A 19,047-nucleotide genomic window follows, 5' to 3' on the forward strand; every position below is an offset into this window, starting at 1 on the left:
ATCAAAACCTATATGGAACATCTGAGTTGTGCAGGTCAAGGACTTGAAAGGTGTCATTTTCAAAACAAATTTAGGCAATTCAAATATTTAAATGGTTGGAATAGGACATTAAATACCTCTATTCTTAGTCAAGTCCAGTGCTTTTGATAAAATAATTTTTGGGGGTTAGGGGTAGCGAAAACAAATATAAATTTCCTTCCAATATTTAATACTATACCAACAGAGTAACACATAATGTATCCAATAAGCTTAACCGCTCAAAGGATTGACCTAGTTCAGACTGTTTTACATATTTTGTAGTAGTCCGTTGATTTTAATGATTAGCTTGCTCTTCTAAAGCACACACATTTTTAAACTTCAGAATTGTTTACTCTGTTGAGACACAACATTGAAAACTATTTTTATCTCTGTCTTGATTAGCCAATACAGAGGCATTAGTTGAAGGTCTACCTGGTCATGAAAGCTATCAAAAACTGGTTTTAATCCAAAGTAGAAATGAAATACCTAATACACACATGTATATTCTATATCTTTAGTATTACAGAATGGGAGTACTTAAAATTCATTGAAAATGTGTATTGAAAGCTAAGCTTTACACGGTACTATATGTCATGTACCTCTAGCTTGACAAAAGTGGTAATGTTGAGGTTGTAGACCTGTCTGTAGCTTAATATTTTCAACATTTTTTAGGCATTGAATCAAAAGAAATGCCACCTGACTGCATTTCTCTTTCCCCTTAGATTTAATTAAGATAGGAAAGGATGTTTAAATGGATGAATTACTTAATAATCCTCTTTCTATACAATGGAACAATGTATTTCATTGGTTAATTCCTATGTCGGAAATGAAATACAAAAACTGTACGCTCGGACATAAAGATTATCTTGAACATGTACAAACAGAATCACAGAATCATTAAGGAATAATTAGTCTCGCGGATCACTGCCACAAAAAATCACACAACTGTGAAATTCTAATTTTCGGAGTGTAACAGCTTTAATTATGAATTGAAAAGATGTAGGCAGATTTTGATCAAAAGAATAGGATCGTACAAGGTGATTAATAATTAAATGTACTTGGTTCTTATCGGCACAGGTGAAATGGATATAGAGGAGATCTTTAAAATCATGTTCACAGCTTACAATTGTGAAATACTATTACCCTGTCTGGAAATTTGAACACATGAACAACAGTAAATATACAGAAATATTTTTACAAGGTGGAATCTTAGGTCTAGTCTATCAAGAGACTTTTAAAAACAAATTTGAATTTGTTAATATCATCCACCAATGTTATTTGGTTACATAAATCAATTGAAAAAAAGTGAGAAATTTAAATGCAAAATTTTATCATCTTCTCTTGGAATTGAAACAATTCTTTGCAGACCAACATGAAATGGTGGACATTGTAGCATACATTTAGCATGCAATTTCTTAACATTTACTATTTCAGCAAAATTTTATGGATCTGTGTTATAATTTAAAGTTATATGATCATAGTCTCAAAGCTAGAATAAGTGTGTTTTCATCTTTGTTAGCATCTGATCTGTTCCACTCCTCACAAATGATTTTCTTTTCTTTTCTTTTTTAAAACACCTTTACAATTTTAAAAAAAATGCCCAAAAATCAGATTGATGTCTAATGCAAAAATATTTGTTCAGGATAGCAAGATCATGACACTTGCCATCTTTTGTTCAGAGGCAGCCCTTGGACTTTTGTGTCAGACATGCATCAGTTTGTGGCAAAAATCAAACTTATAGAACAAGAAAATTCTAGAAAAATCTGCATATTTTACAACCAATTGTCACATACATAGTTGGAAATTTCTAAACATTTCTGTGCTGAAATGATATTGAGTCAAGTAGATTTTTCTGGAGTTTAACTGTTTTAGTTCCATAGATTGGTAATGATTTCAAAGACAATTCATGACCCTTTCATTCAGGTATTCTTATCTTAATTGTTTTTTCATTGCCCTGACAAGGTTGAAAACTAATGTTTTGGAGATGTAGAAAAAAAGTCATTAACCTATCCAATAATTTCCATCCAAATGATAATTGATTTTCCCTAAGTGCCAATGGTGACTTTTATCTGAGTTTGAGTCAATATTCAACGATATGCTGCTTCAGCACAATAAAAATTCTAAAGTTTTTAAAAAGCTATTCAAGTTATATACGTCACCAATGTCTGCTGGGGTGTACTATAAGGTTTTACAATCATTCAATTGATATTAAAAAGCTCATTGTAACTAGAGCATGTTTAAACCAGCTGACCAACTGCATTGTGTTCAATACAGAGGTTAGAGCTGTCATTCAATACAGCCACAATACAGATCCATTTCTCTAGTGTTAAATTCCTATTGTTCTAATCTTTCACCCCCCAAAGAAGTGAATTTTCATTGAATCAGATACTTGTGTAATTCATTAGTTCAACCAATCTTCAAATGACAGGAAATTCTGATTTGCATAATTGAAAATTTGTCAGATTCCTTGTAATGATTTTTCTTTCCTCTTTCATCAACTATTCCATTCATTTTCATTGATTTTCCCTTGAAAGAGGGAGTTTTATGACTTTATGACTGGGATGAAACACCTTCAACCAGTATTTAAAAAAAAAAAATCAAAGCAATAACTTGTTCATCTTTGTAAATATTTTTTCCTTTATTTCTTTTTCTTTAAATTTTTCAAAAAATACATATATTGAATGAAATTTTCTGACATTCTGGGCACACAGTGAGCCAGTAATACTGAAGGGTGTCAAATGTCCACTATTCTCTGCCCACTTTCACAGAATATCCTAAGATTACTGAGAAAGTAAGTAGAGCTTTTAGAAGGAAGAAATAAAAATGCTGCAACTATCCAACACTGAAAATATCACAGACAATACACACTTATCAAAAAGTGGACTGGAAACATACACTAACAATAAATAAATAAATTTTTACAATAAGTCAATAACAAAGAAGTCTAACAAATGCACCCGTGTCTGATTATTCAGGTAAAAATGGACGGATTCAATAAGTAATACTTGGTATCTTCTTGTTATCAAAGATGTATACTCTCTTTCTCCAATTGAAGAAGCAGTTTTTCTGCAATCTTGGTCACCAATAAAGACAACTTTTTACAGAAAAGCGAAAGGAAAAAATTGTCCTATGGCCTGACATTGAGATAAATCTAACTTAGTACTGCTTAATACTGATGGCAACTCTGGTTTAGTTAGTAGTTGCAAATTTCATGGAAAATACAAAAATGTGTATGTACACCACATCTAGGGGAAAATGATTAGCAAAAATATTCTCTCCATCAAGACTTGCCACTCACACTTCAAACAGTTAGGTTAAACTACTGTTTCTATGTCATGATTAAAAAAATGACCAGAGAAAATTGATGAATAAACTCCATTCACTTTACAATGAAGTTATGGACTTTATTCTAATTTTCTCAATAAATAGATGATTAGAAAAATGAAAAGGCAAATCCTATACACTGACCAGTTAAAACATGATTTTAAAAAAATACCCAAAGGTTAAAGTAAAAATAGAATAATTTACAATAATACACATTGGGGGTGTCAGGAAGTGGAACTTCTGTTTTAAATTTTTGGACTAGGAATATTTTCAAGGTCAAACAAGTTATCTACATCAAAGGCATCCCCAATATCATCGAAGCCATTCATGGCCCAGGGATGTTCATTGTCTGTATGATCCTCGGGGGCAGGGGAGGGGGCAATGGGGGTATGTAGTCCACTTTTCTCCTCACTTTCAGGCTCAGTCTTAAAACTTCCAGAGAGGTTTAAACTCTGTTCCCACCACTGGGGAACACCTATATGCTGTCCATTTATGGTTAAATCTAAAGGATCATTTGTAACAAAGTCAAGGGGGGTCTGATCGTTGGAGAGCTCTGTTTGAGAGAACAGATCCTCTATTGTGAAATCGTCTGAATTGCACTCTGAAGATGGTGGACTCATGGCTACCATAGGAGATGAATCACAGCTGTCATTGGAATCTAATAAATCTTCTGTTTTCACTCTAATGCCTCCAATTTCTATATCTTGATTTAAAATGGAGGTCCAGTTAAAATCACCTTTCAGATGGTCTTGATCTTCATGGTTTCCAATGTGAACAAGTCCCTCTTTACTCTTTCCTTTTGAACAACTGGAATATTCTTCCTCCTCCTCGCGTTTAATCTTTTTTGTAGGAGGAAGGCAAGGTGTATCCCGACTGTTTCTCCTCTTTTTAAATATTCCATTTTCAATCATGTCATTGTACTCGGGGTTTATCCTCCAGAATCCTCCTTTTCCAGGTTCATCCTTACGACGAGGAACTTTCTGGAAACACTTGTTGAGTGACAGGTTGTGACGAATGGAATTCTGAAGACATAAGTAGATAATGGAATATGATATAGTTTTCCAGAAAAACTCTATTACATTACAAGTGCCTGTTCATTTGATAAAGTTCTACATAAAGTGTTTTATCGCATTTGGTTATCTTATTTTATGGAATGCTACTTGAGATTGATAGACATTTTGAATGGTATCTTTCCCCCTAAAAGTTAAGAGATATGGACTAAATACCAACCTGCCAGCTTGGGTCAGCCAGTCTGTAGTACATAAAGTTGTCAGTAATCCAGTTATAAATTGCTGACAAGGTTATTTTGCTCTTCTTGGTTTCCTTCATAGCCATACAGATGAGGGTAGCATAACTGTATGGAGGTTTCACATAGGGATTTGTTTTATAGTCAATAGAATCTCCACCTAGACTTGAAGGAGGGGCTGGATCCCCAAGGTGAAACTTTGGTTCAATTTTACACTGAGGTGGAGCACAAGAAACATTGAGAACATGGTTGGGATTCACTTTCATATTCTTGTTGTTATTATCCATGTTGAAGTAGTTGTTGCATGGTCCTGGGCTGGGGGGAGGGGTAGGGGAGGTTATCTTCATGATGTTGAGATTCTGCAGCCAGTTAAGACTAGTGAGACTGTCATCCAGGTTGATACCTCCATTGCTGCAGGTATCTAGAGGGTACTTGTTCATCCAGTTCTGACGAAATCTGGCTGCAAGGTGATCACGAGTGAGAATTGGCATCTTTTTAGCCCCCTGACCCTGGTGACGGTTCACCGCGTAAGCCTGTGGGTACTTCGTTTTGGCGGTTTAAGTTTTACCAACTAAGATAAATTGAACCTGCAAGAAAAATTCAAAGCCATGAAATGAAATTCAAATGCAAACTTGTACCTCTCTTTGAGCAGCTTTTTTTTTAAATTTCATTTTTATAATTATTTTTTTTTATATAATAAATGCAAGTTTGCAATTAAATGTTAACAAAATAAATTTCAAATTTGAAACCTTACCTTTTAAAAATATTTTCCCCTTTAATTTCAACTTAATATTTTTTTAGTTCCTTCCTCAGAAATTTAGTGTTTGTTCTTGAAGTCAGCAATTGAGAATACTAGCTAAATTCAAGTTCAGACTACTATTTATTAAGTTACATTTATACATGGAATATATAAGCATAGACTTGCTTTTAAAAGGGCGTCAAGAAAAACTAATTTGCATATGAATAATAGCCATCATGAATTCACAGCCGGTCACTTTACAGAGTTACACGTGTAATCTTATGAAGAGGTATGCATGCCATGATTAAATAATTAATGCCAAACAATAATTAAAACTTAATTAAGAGACGAAAATTTACCTTGATCTCCCAACAACTGTTAACCGTCCAACAGGATAATTATCTGTTTCCCGCGAACCGGCAACTAGTGAGATATGCCCAAGCTTGTCAGTCTTAATGCACACTTTTAATAAAAGTGAACATTAAAAAACTTCTAGTTCGCCCGATTAATGCATATTTTGAGAGATATCAAAGGTTTGAAAGATTTTTATGAAATGAAAGTATAAACATGTGCATTTTCAGATGAATATATTAGGCTGGCCGAACGACTAGGCAACAGCATACACAGACATAAATATTTTGGCTTATAACGATTGGTCTGAATGTTATTGTGTATTCCGTCTATGGTTGCGAGTGTAAACATGTAACAGCAAACGTTGAAGTAACAGCGCGTTTGATTGGTCAAATACTCTTACCAGCATAAGTTTTCGCGGAATATTTTGTTGATCTGTTTTGGCGCTAAACATTTTTATTTAGAATAAGCTATATTTGAAAGTTTAAAGATCATTGAGGAAGGTTGTTTCGGTTATTTAATAAAGTATAAGTAAATTGATCATGTAATGATTTACCCCCACCTTAATCATTTTACACTCATTAACTTAATCATGTTAATAGAGTGTACAGATGTTCAAAACGTACAGGTCTATAGCTTCCACATGTTTCATATTTCTTTCAGCATGTCTGACACTGACATACATGTATGTAAAATTAAATATTTTATCAAAAATTAATGCATCATTTCTTAAAACTTGTAATAGCAGGAGCAAGTCTGGACTTTAGTAATATTCCACATTCTCCTAATGTTTAATATTTTAAAATGGTAATTTTAAATGATATGCTAGAAAAATTATATACATGTACTCAGTATGTTTATTTTATAACTCTGGATTTGTTTGTTTTATTTAATATTCAGTACCCCAGTCCCTGACGAATAATTTAAGAAATCACTTGGAATTTTTTGCTATGCAGTGCAAATGTGACAGCACACTGAAAAAAATTGAGAATATAGATCATGAAAATCAATTCTTAGATATTAAATAATTTAACATATTCATAAATTATATATTTATACATTCATTTAAAAGTATTCAAAGGCTTAAATTAATTAAATTTACTGCTAAATGATTATTATATGCAAATTACATGTTATAAATCAGATTGCATCATTCATTTCGTATACACACCTGTGTAACAATTATAGCATATAGTAGAGTAAAAATAATCAGTAAATGCCAGAAGTAAATATTTACTCTTCTTTCCTCAATAAAATATAAATTTTATATAAAGTTAATTCTTTTAATGTAAAATTTGTAATCCATGTTCATGAAACATAATTAACAAATGACTACTAATAAGTTAAGTTATTTAACTGGTTTATTAGAATACCAATAACAATTTTATACAGCAAAACACATTACATAAATACATTCATTTCCCTCATAATATTCAATACATGCTTTATATATTTCTTTATGTTTTCTTTATATTTTCTTTATGTATAAATACTGATTGTAGTAATCTATGTGACCAAAGAAGCTATAGTGTACAAATTATTTCAGATTTTTTTTTACCAAGATTCTAATAGACCATGTTAATACTTTATTGTTTCATTACACAGACTTTCATATTTAATAACATGTACTGATTAAAATCAGACATACTTCAATAAAAATTATACAAAGCACTTATAAATAATTTTACTGCAAAGGAAGATGTATGGATTTAAATAGAGAGAGAAAAAAATAACAGCCATAGATCACCATCAGATTGAACAGGCATAATTATACTGAAAATTCACAGGTGTGAAAACCTAATCTCTTCAATGAATGATAATACTTGATAAACTCAATGAGTGGAATTATAAACAGATATGCATTTCATAAATATCCCAATCAGAGGCCTCAGGAGCCATTTTGACCCAAATGAGAGCATTTTCACCACAAAAAAAATCTCTGACACATTTTTTGACATGGTACACAGTCATTCTAAATAAACCTATGAGTAAATTTTATCAAGTCAGAATCTTAAGTGCCAAGTGTGAATCTTCATCACACCAAAGAGTGACAACACTTAATTATTCAGATCTCTAGAAAAACACATTTTTTATTCCATTTTGTTAACATATGGCAAGCAGCTTCAAGATGGTTTAAAAACAAAGTAAAAAATGAAAGAATGTTATACTGACAAGTGGACACAAATACATGAACAAACAGACAATTATACAAATATGATCAGAAAAGTTCAATTTAGGTCAGTTGTCAGAGATAAAACTAATACTTTCTGCATATCATTATTTATCACAATGTTAAAACATCAATGGATTTCAGATAATATGGATTCCATGTAATTCTAAAACTAGAAAAATACATATAAACCTGTAAAAGAAGGAGTTCCCCAAATTTAAAAAAACAAAAACAAAACAGTTTTGATTGACAAAATAAAATACACACAAATGGGAGATAACTCAAGAAAACACCACTAAATTGTAAACCAGTTGTGCATTCCACACATATGTACATTGTACATAAATATAATATTATAGAAATGGTTTTACTCACATCTAAAGCAATGTTGTAATAAAATAAATAATACAAAATAAATATGATCAGTTGCTTTTATGAAGAGAGGGGGTTCAACATGACCCAAAAAATGTAGATCTGATGTATAGAGCAGGGAAAATGTTGCATCTGATTTGATTTTTTCTTTATTCCTAAAGATGAAAATCAAAACTTGACTGTGAAATTTAAGATAGCCAGAACATATTGTTGAAATGCAAGCTTTATCTACATGCTGCTTTGAGCTAATTTAAATTGGGGTGAACATTTTTTATGTCTGTTGGTGAAAATAACAGGGAATGAAATTTTCACATCAGAAGAAACATGCTTATCAATGGAAAGTAAAATTTACTATTTCAAATATCACCCAAAGTAACGGATTAAGATATGTAAACAAATAAAATGTGTGAAAAGAGTAAACCTCCCTAACGAAAGAAATGTTGACAATCTCAACTCCACTTCTGTTTCTTGTAGATTAATATTTAAATATCTAAATGCACGTATAACTTCAGAAATCTGTTCACAAAAAACATCATAATTCATTTTCATATAACCCATACAAATAAATAGCTTGAATATAATAAATATGACACTCATTCATTCAAAATACAATCAATATTCACTGTTTTCTTATGATATATTAATCAATCAAAAAGCAGAAACGGTCATTACATTTAAGCCTTTGTCACAAAGATTACAAAACACATTGTAACAGTTTGACCATATCACAGCTTTATATGGAACAATAATGGAATGTTGTTTTACTTCAAGTCAGGGGCTTGTCTGAAAAAAAAATAAATAAAAAGTAAAAATGAACAAAGTAATAAAGCTCCTCTAGTAACTGAATTATGCCTATAAAAATGTTTTTAACACACTTTTAACTTTCAAAATATAATTTCTTATTTATGACTAAAAAGACTTTAAATATGTGCTAAATTACGGTACATTAAATATTAAAAAAAAAATTAATGCATGACTGAATACTAGAATGAACTGTGTCATAGTATTGGAAATCATGGTGTGAGTGATGAAACTGCCTCACATCCACCCCCACAAAAGGGTACATAAAACATATAAAGCATGAAAGATCATACCATCCCACAAGGCAATGAAGCATACACATATCTTAAGTTGTCAATAAAGTTTACCAGTATACAAAATGTTGAAGTCTAGTGCTTCATGTTCAACAGTACTCCACAAATTACTCCTACAAGTAAGAGCCTCGGTTAACATCCCTATGCTCCTTATAAACCTCTTGTATTTTACAAATAACCTCCCTTCAACTCCCCCCCTCCCCAACCAACCAACCAACCAAGAAACAAAATAGCTTACTGGTTTTCTAAAGATTGAGTTTCTTTAGGTTTCTGGTCTGTCTGGGTTGAGCTGGGACTAGAGCTCTGAAAAATAATAATTAAATTTAAATCTCACTACTTTATACATCTTTTTTTCAAGCTCCAAATTTATTTTTAAACATGTCATTTTGATTACATGTTAAAACATTACCTTCAGGGATGACCAAAATTAGTAAGAGTCAATTAATATTTCCTAATCATGCACTTCTCAATGACGAAATGTAATTTTGATGTCTTCATGTATTTACAGTAAACTTGTTGGTTAAAACCATGTTTAAAGATAATAATTCCAGGATCTAAGAATCTATACTACCCCTCCCTCTTTTTTTCCTAAAAAAATGTTTATTAGTACACACATGATGAAAATAAAGAAACTAAAACGCCTATGACAAGAAATAAATTGTTTGCTCAACTGCATAATTTGTTAAACAAGAAAAATAAAGATGATTATGCACAGTTATATTTAACTGCAATTTTTTAGTTTAAGTTTATAGCTTGTTTATGGTATCATTTGGACCAAAACCTCTGTTATAATATATTATACTTAATTTTCTAGACTGTGAGCACAGTTCTACAGCTCTAGCAAATTAAAAATATGTACATTAAGAATAATGCTGACACATTCACACAGTGTTTGTTTGAAAATACAGATCAGAGGTATTGAAAAAAAAGTTTTAACTGTAAATTTTAAACACTTTATTGCAAAATTTGTATGTCCATGAAATTTCCAAAAATTCTAACATGAAAACTTAATATAACTACATGTAAACACCTGTATCATTGTACATACTTAAATTTACTGAACAGCTCATGTAGTAATTATTCTACATGGAACAGCAAAATTTTGCAGAAAACTACACAGCTATATGCAAGTTTCAAGATTGTAGCTCTCCAACAATAGAGGTGCAAAAAGTATCCACATCAGCATGGAAGTGGGACAAGTTAAGGTAGTATGGGATACCTCCACGTTATGACGTATTTCCGTTTGAAGTAATGTTTTGATTTGCATGAGTGCTTATTATCGGGTCAAAATTTGTAGATACACCGTTTAAAAGAATACTCTGAAGCTATTTCAATACAAGTTCTCACAAATGGGCATTTAAAGTAAAAATAGATCCCCAAAAAAATCGCAAGTATATAAATTTACTTATAATTGTACTATGGAGATTTAAAAAGCAAACCCCTGTAAAAGATATTTTAAAGATTGCTGCTTTTGAACACTTTTAAACAAAATCTGTACTTCAATTGTTTGAGTAACTGTACAGCACCTTGTGTGCGGTGAAGCATGGATAAGTGCGATTACTTCACATTGTGCTGAATTATGACCAATCAATTATCTCGTTAACCAGATCTGGTCTTCTTTGTTATTTAATTCAAGAAGTAGCTGTTTGGTCACAAATCACAAATCAGCTAGCTGTTGTCCCAAAACTTTAAGATGAATGCAATTGCTCTGAACGAGACACGTCTTGGAAAGCGATTTTCCATTCATTGTTTTCAAAACAGTTGAAACTACCACTGCAACAAAATGCGATTTTTTTAAGTTTGGGGGAAAATGCTCATCATTTCTGAAATAGCACCCAGGTTTTTTCAACCCTTGGAAAATAAAGAAGGATAACTCTTCCGTTCGGATCTTTTAATTCAAAAAAATTTTAATGCATCTTATATTTTCCTTTTATATATATTTTTTCAATTTGTTTATTTCACTTTACTTACATATTAAGATACATTCTAATTGTAGATTTTCATGAAATTTTATCCGTCTGTTTTCAAGAAATGAAGTTTTCCCAGTATTTTACGCTTATTTTTTGTTGAAATTAAAAAAAATACGAAGATATATTTCTTATAACTTTTGTTTTTATATACACTTTATATCAGTAAACTCCTTTCAATAATATTAAGGTGTTGAAAAAAGAATTAACAAGAAAAAAGTCATTTTTATATTTCTCATTAAAATAATAAAAAATATATAAAATTTACAACGTAACATACTGAAAGGTGGGGGTATTTCAAATCCTCCTAATTTGGGTACATAAATATATAGGAGAAGTTTCGTTTGGTATCCCATACCACCTTAATGTGTATAAATAAATGAACGATGGCTAGGACTTTTAAAATCCATTTCATGTTGTAAACAGATTATAATGTCAAGCAGTGATGATTTTGATGATTTTATTCAGCTCTATTATATACAAAATCTACTTTCAATTAGGGTACCAGGTACTTTCAGAACAAAAGAACCATCATGGTCTTCATGAAAATGCTTTCTTGATTGTACAAACCTTTTCTAAAAAAGTTAGTGGACTCTTTAAAATTATTATAAGGGGAAAAGAGTCGGTGTGTCATTCAGAATGGCATTGTGCAATGATCAAAATGATTAGATATAAACTGATCAATGTCTCTTCCTTCTTCTTATAAACCTTATCCTCTATATTTTCTTTTGTTCTGATTTTTTTCTTAGGTAAAAAAAACTAGAAAACTGACCAGTCAGCAAGGGCCCTGCCGAGGGGTAGAAATATAAGGGTGCAGCTTACAGAATGACAATTTTACTTGATTACAAATATTAAAAAATATATGAAGAAGAATATGCAACAACAACTGTGTTTATAAAATTTCAAGATAATTCCTAAATATCCAACAACCTGTAAAAAGTATACCTGTATTTACACAAGGCAGTAAAATCACCATATCTATAATAACTCAATTAAATGTATATTTAAACAAAAAATAAAGCATGTGTTTTATAAAATGTCAGCCTTCAGTGAATGCAAATATCACCCAGGCTTGACCTTAACTTCAAAACAAACATCAGTTGCAGACAAAGGTGTTAATTTATCTTAAAGTGACAAATAAAGATAAGCCTCTAAAATATTCTGCACTAGGCAAGATAATCAATCCAAGGGGATTAATTGTACTGCTAGCTCTCCCATCCTTTGTTCGAAGTTTACAAAAGAACTTTTTCAGTAATGATAGAATGAGGTTATTATCAGACTACCTGTTAAAATTAATAGTATTCTTGAATTTACATAAGGCAGCAAAAAATAAATAAATAAATAAATAAATAAATAAATAAAAAAAATAAAAAATAAAAAAGATACCATTATGTATATCTTGTTTTTAGAATTCAGTAACATCATAACTCAACCCCACCACCCCAGCTCCAAACAGGATAACATAGAGAATCAAACTTAGCATCAAAATATGTCTTACTGCCTATTCAACCAACATACCAATTTTGAACTTAATTGGTCAACTACAAAAAAAGTTATTAGAAAAAAAACAGAAAATTTGTGGACGGAAGAATGACATACAGACGGACAGACAGACAAACAGACAGACAGAGTGATTACTATAGGGCACCCACAAATTCTTGTGGGGCCCTAATGATGCCTGTACTCAAATTCGGTATTTTTTGAGTTGATGAGGACATCCCAACAACCACTTATGTGAGATTGGCATATCAATGATGCAATGCATGATCCATTATAAATAACTGTCCCACCTGTTGGTTTACACAGTAACAAAACTCCCCTCCGTAACAAAAGAGCGTACCAAGGGAGATAATCTTGATACTTGCGTATTGCTTGTTGATTAAAGAATTCAATTACTAATATTTTGTACTTGTTGTGAGTGAATTGATTAACATTAAGAAAACTGTGACTATGCTACCTTTATATATGCATTAGTTATACAGATTAACAGAGTGCTAATTAGTAGTGTACTACCTGTGTAGGAGAGAAGGAGGAGGAGGAGTTATATTGTTGAGTGAGATTAGCTTTAACATCACCAGCAGACTTGGTTTGAGATTTTACCGGTTTTAGAACATCTTTGAAGGAATTAGGGGACTGGTTTGCAGAGGGGGACACAGGGGGAGGGGCATCATCCTCCTGAACTTGCATGTGGTATTTGTAAGTCTTCTCAGTGCTAGCCATAGTGCCTATAGAAAATTAATTGTGGACAATTAGAAACAAGCTCATAAATATTTCACAAAACATCTGGATATCCATTAAAGGTGCTTGGACACAGATTTGAAGTTAATATTTTCTCAGATTTTCTGTATAATTTCATGACTTATATGTTGCTATAGCATTTCATACTAAAATATAATAAAAATCTTATTTCATCTCGAAGTTATTGAAACTTCAAATTTCTGGACGCGTTTGATTGACACATCCTTGCACTTTCACAATTTTTAATTTTATTCTTAATACTTAAGAAAAGTGACAGTTTTGTTGTGTATTAATGAAAAGTATTAAAACTATAATCCAGAAAATTCAGAGTAGAAATGTTCGAAAGCAAAACCCACTCACAGTATTGTCAGTCCATGCTCAGTGGTGTGTGCAGACTTTAACAATTGAACACACCCGGTGAATCGTAAACATTAACAATAACAGAGCTCGTGCCCTGTTTACAGAAACAGTTTACGTTTCACAGGTGTATTCAATTTGTTCAACTCTGTACACAACACTGAGCACGGGCTGACGATATTAGTGAGGGGGTTTGCTTTCGCACATTTCTACTGGTATAACCTGGGTTGGAACAGTATGCTTTTTTATAAACCGCTTTGTGGTTTATAGAAGGCAAACTGCTCTAACCCAGATTATACTGCATAATTTGGGTAGATATCAAATTTATTCCTCAATTAATCAGAAAGAGTAATAACTCCTATGTGGTAATAAAGGCATTTTCTCTTGTCATTCTCTTCGTCATCAGCTGAGAAATTCACCTTAAAAAATATCCTAGATCCAAATTCTACTTTTCTCACAAAATCTTATTTCTTTTTTAAGCAACAACCTTGGTAAAAAATAAAAAGCTATTTTATGAGTAATTTTTGTACCAGAGCTGAGACTAAATGTGCGTCCTTTCACTGCATCCTTTGGAGGAGGAGACCACCAGTTTAGAAGGGAACCAACCAATGGCACTTGTCTTAGAACACCCTGTTAAGTGAAGTAAAAAGACTCTTTTAATAAAACATGTAAACATTAAATCAACAAAAATACAGTAATAAAAAATAAAAGTTATTACTATACAAACAGCAAATAAAATTCAAGAAAGTTATACATGTACCTCTTGCTGCAGCTTTTCATCCATTTCTTTGTGTAGTTCTTTATTAGCTTCTTCTATACCTTTCTGTATTTTCTCTGATAATTTTTCTAAATACTGAAACAACATTTTTCAAACCCTTAAGAATGAGTAACCTTAATTCATCTGTTCATAAAATCTTGTTTCAAATGAAAATTTCTCTCCAATATATAACATATTCTCTCCAGATCAAAGAATTTAATTCCAATCCTAAAAATACTAGTTTTATTAAGCACAATATACCAGAAGGTATGTAATCATTTTCTCAAATACTTGATGTTAGTGGTGTTCCAATCATCGATTATAATAAAAAATCAGTCGATTGCTGGCATAATCCAAGCACTCGATTACAAAATTTTTATTCCGATTAATCAGGTTATTTATTTTATTTTACAAGCGTAATAGTTTTTAAGCCAAATATTCCAGCCACAACTTGTCTATTAACTTATTTGTGTATCGTAATGGCGCAGACGAACAAATATTGTATTCATACTCGGGTAACAAATCTCATTTCCAGGTATGCACGTACTTTGGATTCTACGAAATGAACGAAGAACCAGCTGGACTAGGTAGAACATTCTATCGTTAAAATGATATTGTTCCAAGGACTAGGGCTTGTCCTGAGACACAGTTAGATTATTCTAACTACAGCTGGACCACCACAGAAAGTAGTTATTCACCCATTCTTACCATTTAATAAACTAAATTGATAGACTTTGTAAATGTCCGAATATATTTGATAATTAGTTACAGTAATCTGATCATCGATTATGAAATTCTTACCAATTCCCATCACTACTTGATGTTTGTAAATGAATCTTAAGTCAGTGAAAATTCACTTTTCTAAAGATTATTTTACAAGAACATTGCCAAAATGAACCCAGTACATATGACTGCACCTTAGAAGATTCCTCGATCTCTTTGCCGAGGGAACACACTAGACCGATTAGTTCCTCTAGATCTGTATCATCTGTAATCAGGCCAAACTTCACACATCCAATGTTCTCGTCATTGTAACCTACCAACAAAAAAATCCAATATCAAACAAACTCTTATATTTACAGTCTTATTGAAAACAAAAACTGATGATGGGTTTGCAATGAAATTTTAAGTAAAGATTTCCTACAGATAAGCAGATGGATGTAGAAAAATGTGGTTATTTATTGCCATTTTAGAGAGACCCACCTAATGAGAATGCTGTATCTTTAGAGTGAAGTCTCTTCACAAGCTCAGTGTTGATGTTATTTATGTCTCGTTTAGCATTGTCTGGCAAATCTGTCATCCTTTCTCTCCATTCCTCAGGCATATATCTAAAACATCATTCAAAAATCCTGAAAACTCATGATAACACATTCAACACTCTTGTAATCTATAATATCAACAAAAAATTCTGCGTTTAAATTAAAATAATTTTTCTTTCTTTTTTAAGCCACAATTCAAATTACAAACTGAACACTTGATTGTATTGTATTATGGATAACTCACTGCACCACCCCTAATCCAGCCCAGTTGGGAACCTCAACAATACGAAGATTGTCTTGAGCTTCCACAATTGCACAAAACCTGTCTCTCTGCAGAACTGTTGCATCTAAAATTGCCTGAAAATGGAGAAGTATGTATCCTTACATAAAAAATCTGAAAATCAATTGATAACATTATACTTTACAGAACTTAAAAAACACGGACAAGAGGCCCCTGGTCCACACCACTCACTTGAGTCACTTTGGCCTTTCTGTTCTTTATCAGCAGATTTGTTTTTCATATTTCCATCTTTAATTTCATAAGAATTTTGACTCCATATTGTTGAGCAAAATCTAGCCCTAAGGGAGCTACATGTATGACTTCATCGAAGTTGAATCCACACATCAATGGATGCTTCAATGTCAATACAATGAACATGACCCTGCTGTTCTGGAGAAGATTTTTTCCTTTTGGCCCAACCCTAACCCCAGGGCTCATGATAAAAAAAAAACTGATTCCGTACAGCTTAAGAATGTTTTGTTTATTAATATGACTTTGCATGGTCTTGCCATTCTTGAAATGATTTCTTCCTATATATCTGATCCCCTATCGTAGCCTCAACCTATTCTTGAGGGCCCTGATCTTTACAGACTTGAATCTAAACTACCTGAGAATGCTTGCATATCAATATGACTAATACAACTAATGGCTTTGCTGATCATTGAAGAAAGAATTTCAAAGATTTTTTACTTGTATATTCTTATATAAAACTTTGATCTCCCAGTGAGGCCCAACCCTACCCCTGGGGCTGTGATTTAAACAAACTTTAATGTACACTACCTTAGGATGCTTCTGATTTAATATCACTAGTCATGGCTTTGCTGTTCTGGAGAAGAAGATTTTTTCTTTTATATTTCTATCTAAAACTTTGATCATCTAATTATAGCCCCACCCTTCTTCCCCTGGGGGTCATGATTTGAACAAACTTTAATCTTCACTACCTGTGAATGCTTCCATATTAATATGATTAATAATGGCTTTTCTGTTCTTAAGAAAAGGATGTTTACTATATATATATTCCTATGTAAAACTTTGACTTCCTATTATGGCTCCACCCTAACCCATGGGGTCATAATTTGAACAAGCTTGAATATACACTATGTAATGAAGCTTTCACATAAGTTTCTTTTTTGGCCCATTGGTTCTTGATGTTTTTAAAGGATGCCATTACATTTTCACTAATTCTTAATTATCTCCCCTTGAAAGAGGACATGGACTTTTTGAACAAACTTGAATCCTCTTCACCCAAGAATGCTTTGTGGCAAATTTTGATTGAAATTTGCCCAGTGGTTCTTGAGAAGTAAAAAAATGTGATGAGTTGACAGACAGATAGATGGATGCTGGACAAAATGTGATCAGAAAAGCTCAGGTGAGCTAATAAGCTTTGTGCAGAAATTTGACTTACAATTTGCTTTTTCAAACTTTCCCCAAAGTTTTCGATATCTTCTTCAACTGTACCCTTCACTAAAAGAAAAAAACTAATATTTAGAAAGTCAAATTGAAGAAAGTATTTTTTCAATTTCTTTTTGTGGAGAAAACAGGATTTACCAGACAGGTATAGTGCTTTGTCAAAGGGAGGGAACTAGATACAAGCTTTGTGTTGTGTTGATGGTAAAGAACTTGATACAAACTTTGTGCAGTGTCAAGGGGAGAGAACTTGATACAGAACTTGTGCTGTGTCAGGGGGAGAGAACTTGAGTCTGGTACCCTTCCCACAATTCTGTCTGTGCACTCTCTACATTATGGGAAGGGTGCCAGACTAAAAGAACTTGATAGAGACCTTGTGCTGTATCAAGAGGAGAGAACTTAATACAGACCTTGTGCTGTGCCATGGGGAAAGAACTTGATACAGACCTTGTGCTGTGTCAAGAGGAGAGAACTTGATACAGACCTTGTGTTGTGCAGAAGGAAAGAACTTCAAGTTGATACAAGCCCTGTGCTGTGTCAAGGGCAAAGAACTTAAAGTTGATACAGGCCTTGTGCTTTTTACAGGGAAGAAAACTTGATGCAAACTTTGTGCTGTGTCAAGGACAGAGAACTTGGGGTTGATGTAAGCTTTGTGCTGTTTATTGTAAAGAAAACTTGATACAAACCTTGTGCTGTGTCAAGGGGAGAGAACTTGATACAGTTTCCTTCTTGCTCAACATCTATCAGTTCTAAGCCTACATTTGGATTTTCCAAATATAGAGTATCACAAAGCTGCAGAGGACACAAATAAATACATTATGTACATGGATAAATAAAAATGAATCATTCTGTATCTGAAGTAAATAATGAAATGCTCCAATTTACACACCCATAAATTTAGTGCATCGTAGTATGCTTTCAATTTTTCTTTTTCTTCCATATCCTCTTGTGAAGTAACAGGGGAATAAGGAGCTATCTCCACAGCTAAAAACAATAATCAAAATAAAAATATATAAAATGAATTTGCAGTATTTGTTACATAACATTTGAACTTTAAGAAGGCAAGCATTTCAAGATGCTTGCTGAAATCTAATGACTTCATGCTTTGAAATTAAGGTAGCACATAATAGGTAGGTCAAATTTTTCCTCAAATTTAGCTTTTTTGAATCTTTGATATTTTATACTAGGATACAATGTCTCTCTTTACAATGTATGTGATAAGAAAAAATGTTAAAGGGCATTTTTTGCCCACATACATACTTCACGTGTGGCATATTTACAAGTGAATTTTAATTCCCGAGCTATGTATGTTCTATTTTTATGTCACATTTTACTCAAATATAACAATATCAAAATATTTTCCTAAATTTTAGTACAAAAAGGTTGCCATTATAAACAGCATCACACAAGTTTGCAATAGATTGATTATTTTTATATACCATCCTTTCTCAGGTCGGATGTCTTTTTT

At 32.3% G+C, this 19,047-nt stretch overlaps 2 protein-coding genes across 3 annotated transcripts in view; both read right to left on the minus strand.

The window, feature by feature from the left end:
* Window positions 1-2,628: 2,628 nt before the first annotated feature.
* On the minus strand, window positions 2,629-5,988 carry LOC133177087 (forkhead box protein J1-A-like). The gene is made up of 3 exons (XM_061312181.1): window positions 5,687-5,988; window positions 4,573-5,175; window positions 2,629-4,364 (listed from the first exon to the last, which is right to left on the minus strand). The coding sequence occupies exons 2-3, from the start codon at window positions 5,077-5,079 to the stop codon at window positions 3,588-3,590; spliced, it is 1,284 nt and encodes a 427-aa protein (XP_061168165.1). The 5' UTR covers window positions 5,080-5,175; window positions 5,687-5,988; the 3' UTR covers window positions 2,629-3,587.
* A 1,033-nt stretch (window positions 5,989-7,021) lies between these two features.
* LOC133176952 (putative pyridoxal-dependent decarboxylase domain-containing protein 2) overlaps window positions 7,022-19,047 on the minus strand; it is an 18,882-nt gene continuing 6,856 nt past the window's right edge. The window contains exons 15-25 of one of the 2 annotated variants that reach the window (XM_061312015.1): window positions 18,469-18,563; window positions 18,266-18,371; window positions 17,578-17,636; window positions 16,137-16,249; window positions 15,837-15,961; window positions 15,551-15,669; window positions 14,637-14,729; window positions 14,407-14,506; window positions 13,382-13,506; window positions 9,553-9,617; window positions 7,022-9,003 (exon numbers count right to left, since the gene is read on the minus strand). In XM_061312015.1, the coding sequence (XP_061167999.1) occupies window positions 8,982-9,003; window positions 9,553-9,617; window positions 13,382-13,506; window positions 14,407-14,506; window positions 14,637-14,729; window positions 15,551-15,669; window positions 15,837-15,961; window positions 16,137-16,249; window positions 17,578-17,636; window positions 18,266-18,371; window positions 18,469-18,563 (1,022 nt within the window). In that variant the 3' untranslated portion in view covers window positions 7,022-8,981. Of the gene's footprint in view, window positions 9,004-9,552; window positions 9,618-13,294; window positions 13,507-14,406; window positions 14,507-14,636; window positions 14,730-15,550; window positions 15,670-15,836; window positions 15,962-16,136; window positions 16,250-17,577; window positions 17,637-18,265; window positions 18,372-18,468; window positions 18,564-19,047 lie in introns of both variants that reach the window. The other variant, XM_061312014.1, reaches the window with a different exon arrangement.

Source organism: Saccostrea echinata, unplaced genomic scaffold (assembly GCF_033153115.1).
Source record: "Saccostrea echinata isolate AGI-Se365-2 ecotype Australia unplaced genomic scaffold, CSIRO_AGI_Sech_v1 ptg000086l, whole genome shotgun sequence".
Classification (NCBI taxonomy): domain Eukaryota; kingdom Metazoa; phylum Mollusca; class Bivalvia; order Ostreida; family Ostreidae; genus Saccostrea; species Saccostrea echinata.

Coding starts and splice junctions, on each gene's coding strand:
- LOC133177087 (XM_061312181.1), bottom strand. CDS start 5,079: ATGCCAATTCTCACTCGTGATCACCTTGCAGCCAGATTTCGTCAGAAC. Junction 4,365..4,572: donor TGGCTGACCCAAGCTGGCAG/GTTGGTATTTAG, acceptor TTATGTCTTCAG/AATTCCATTCGTCACAACCT.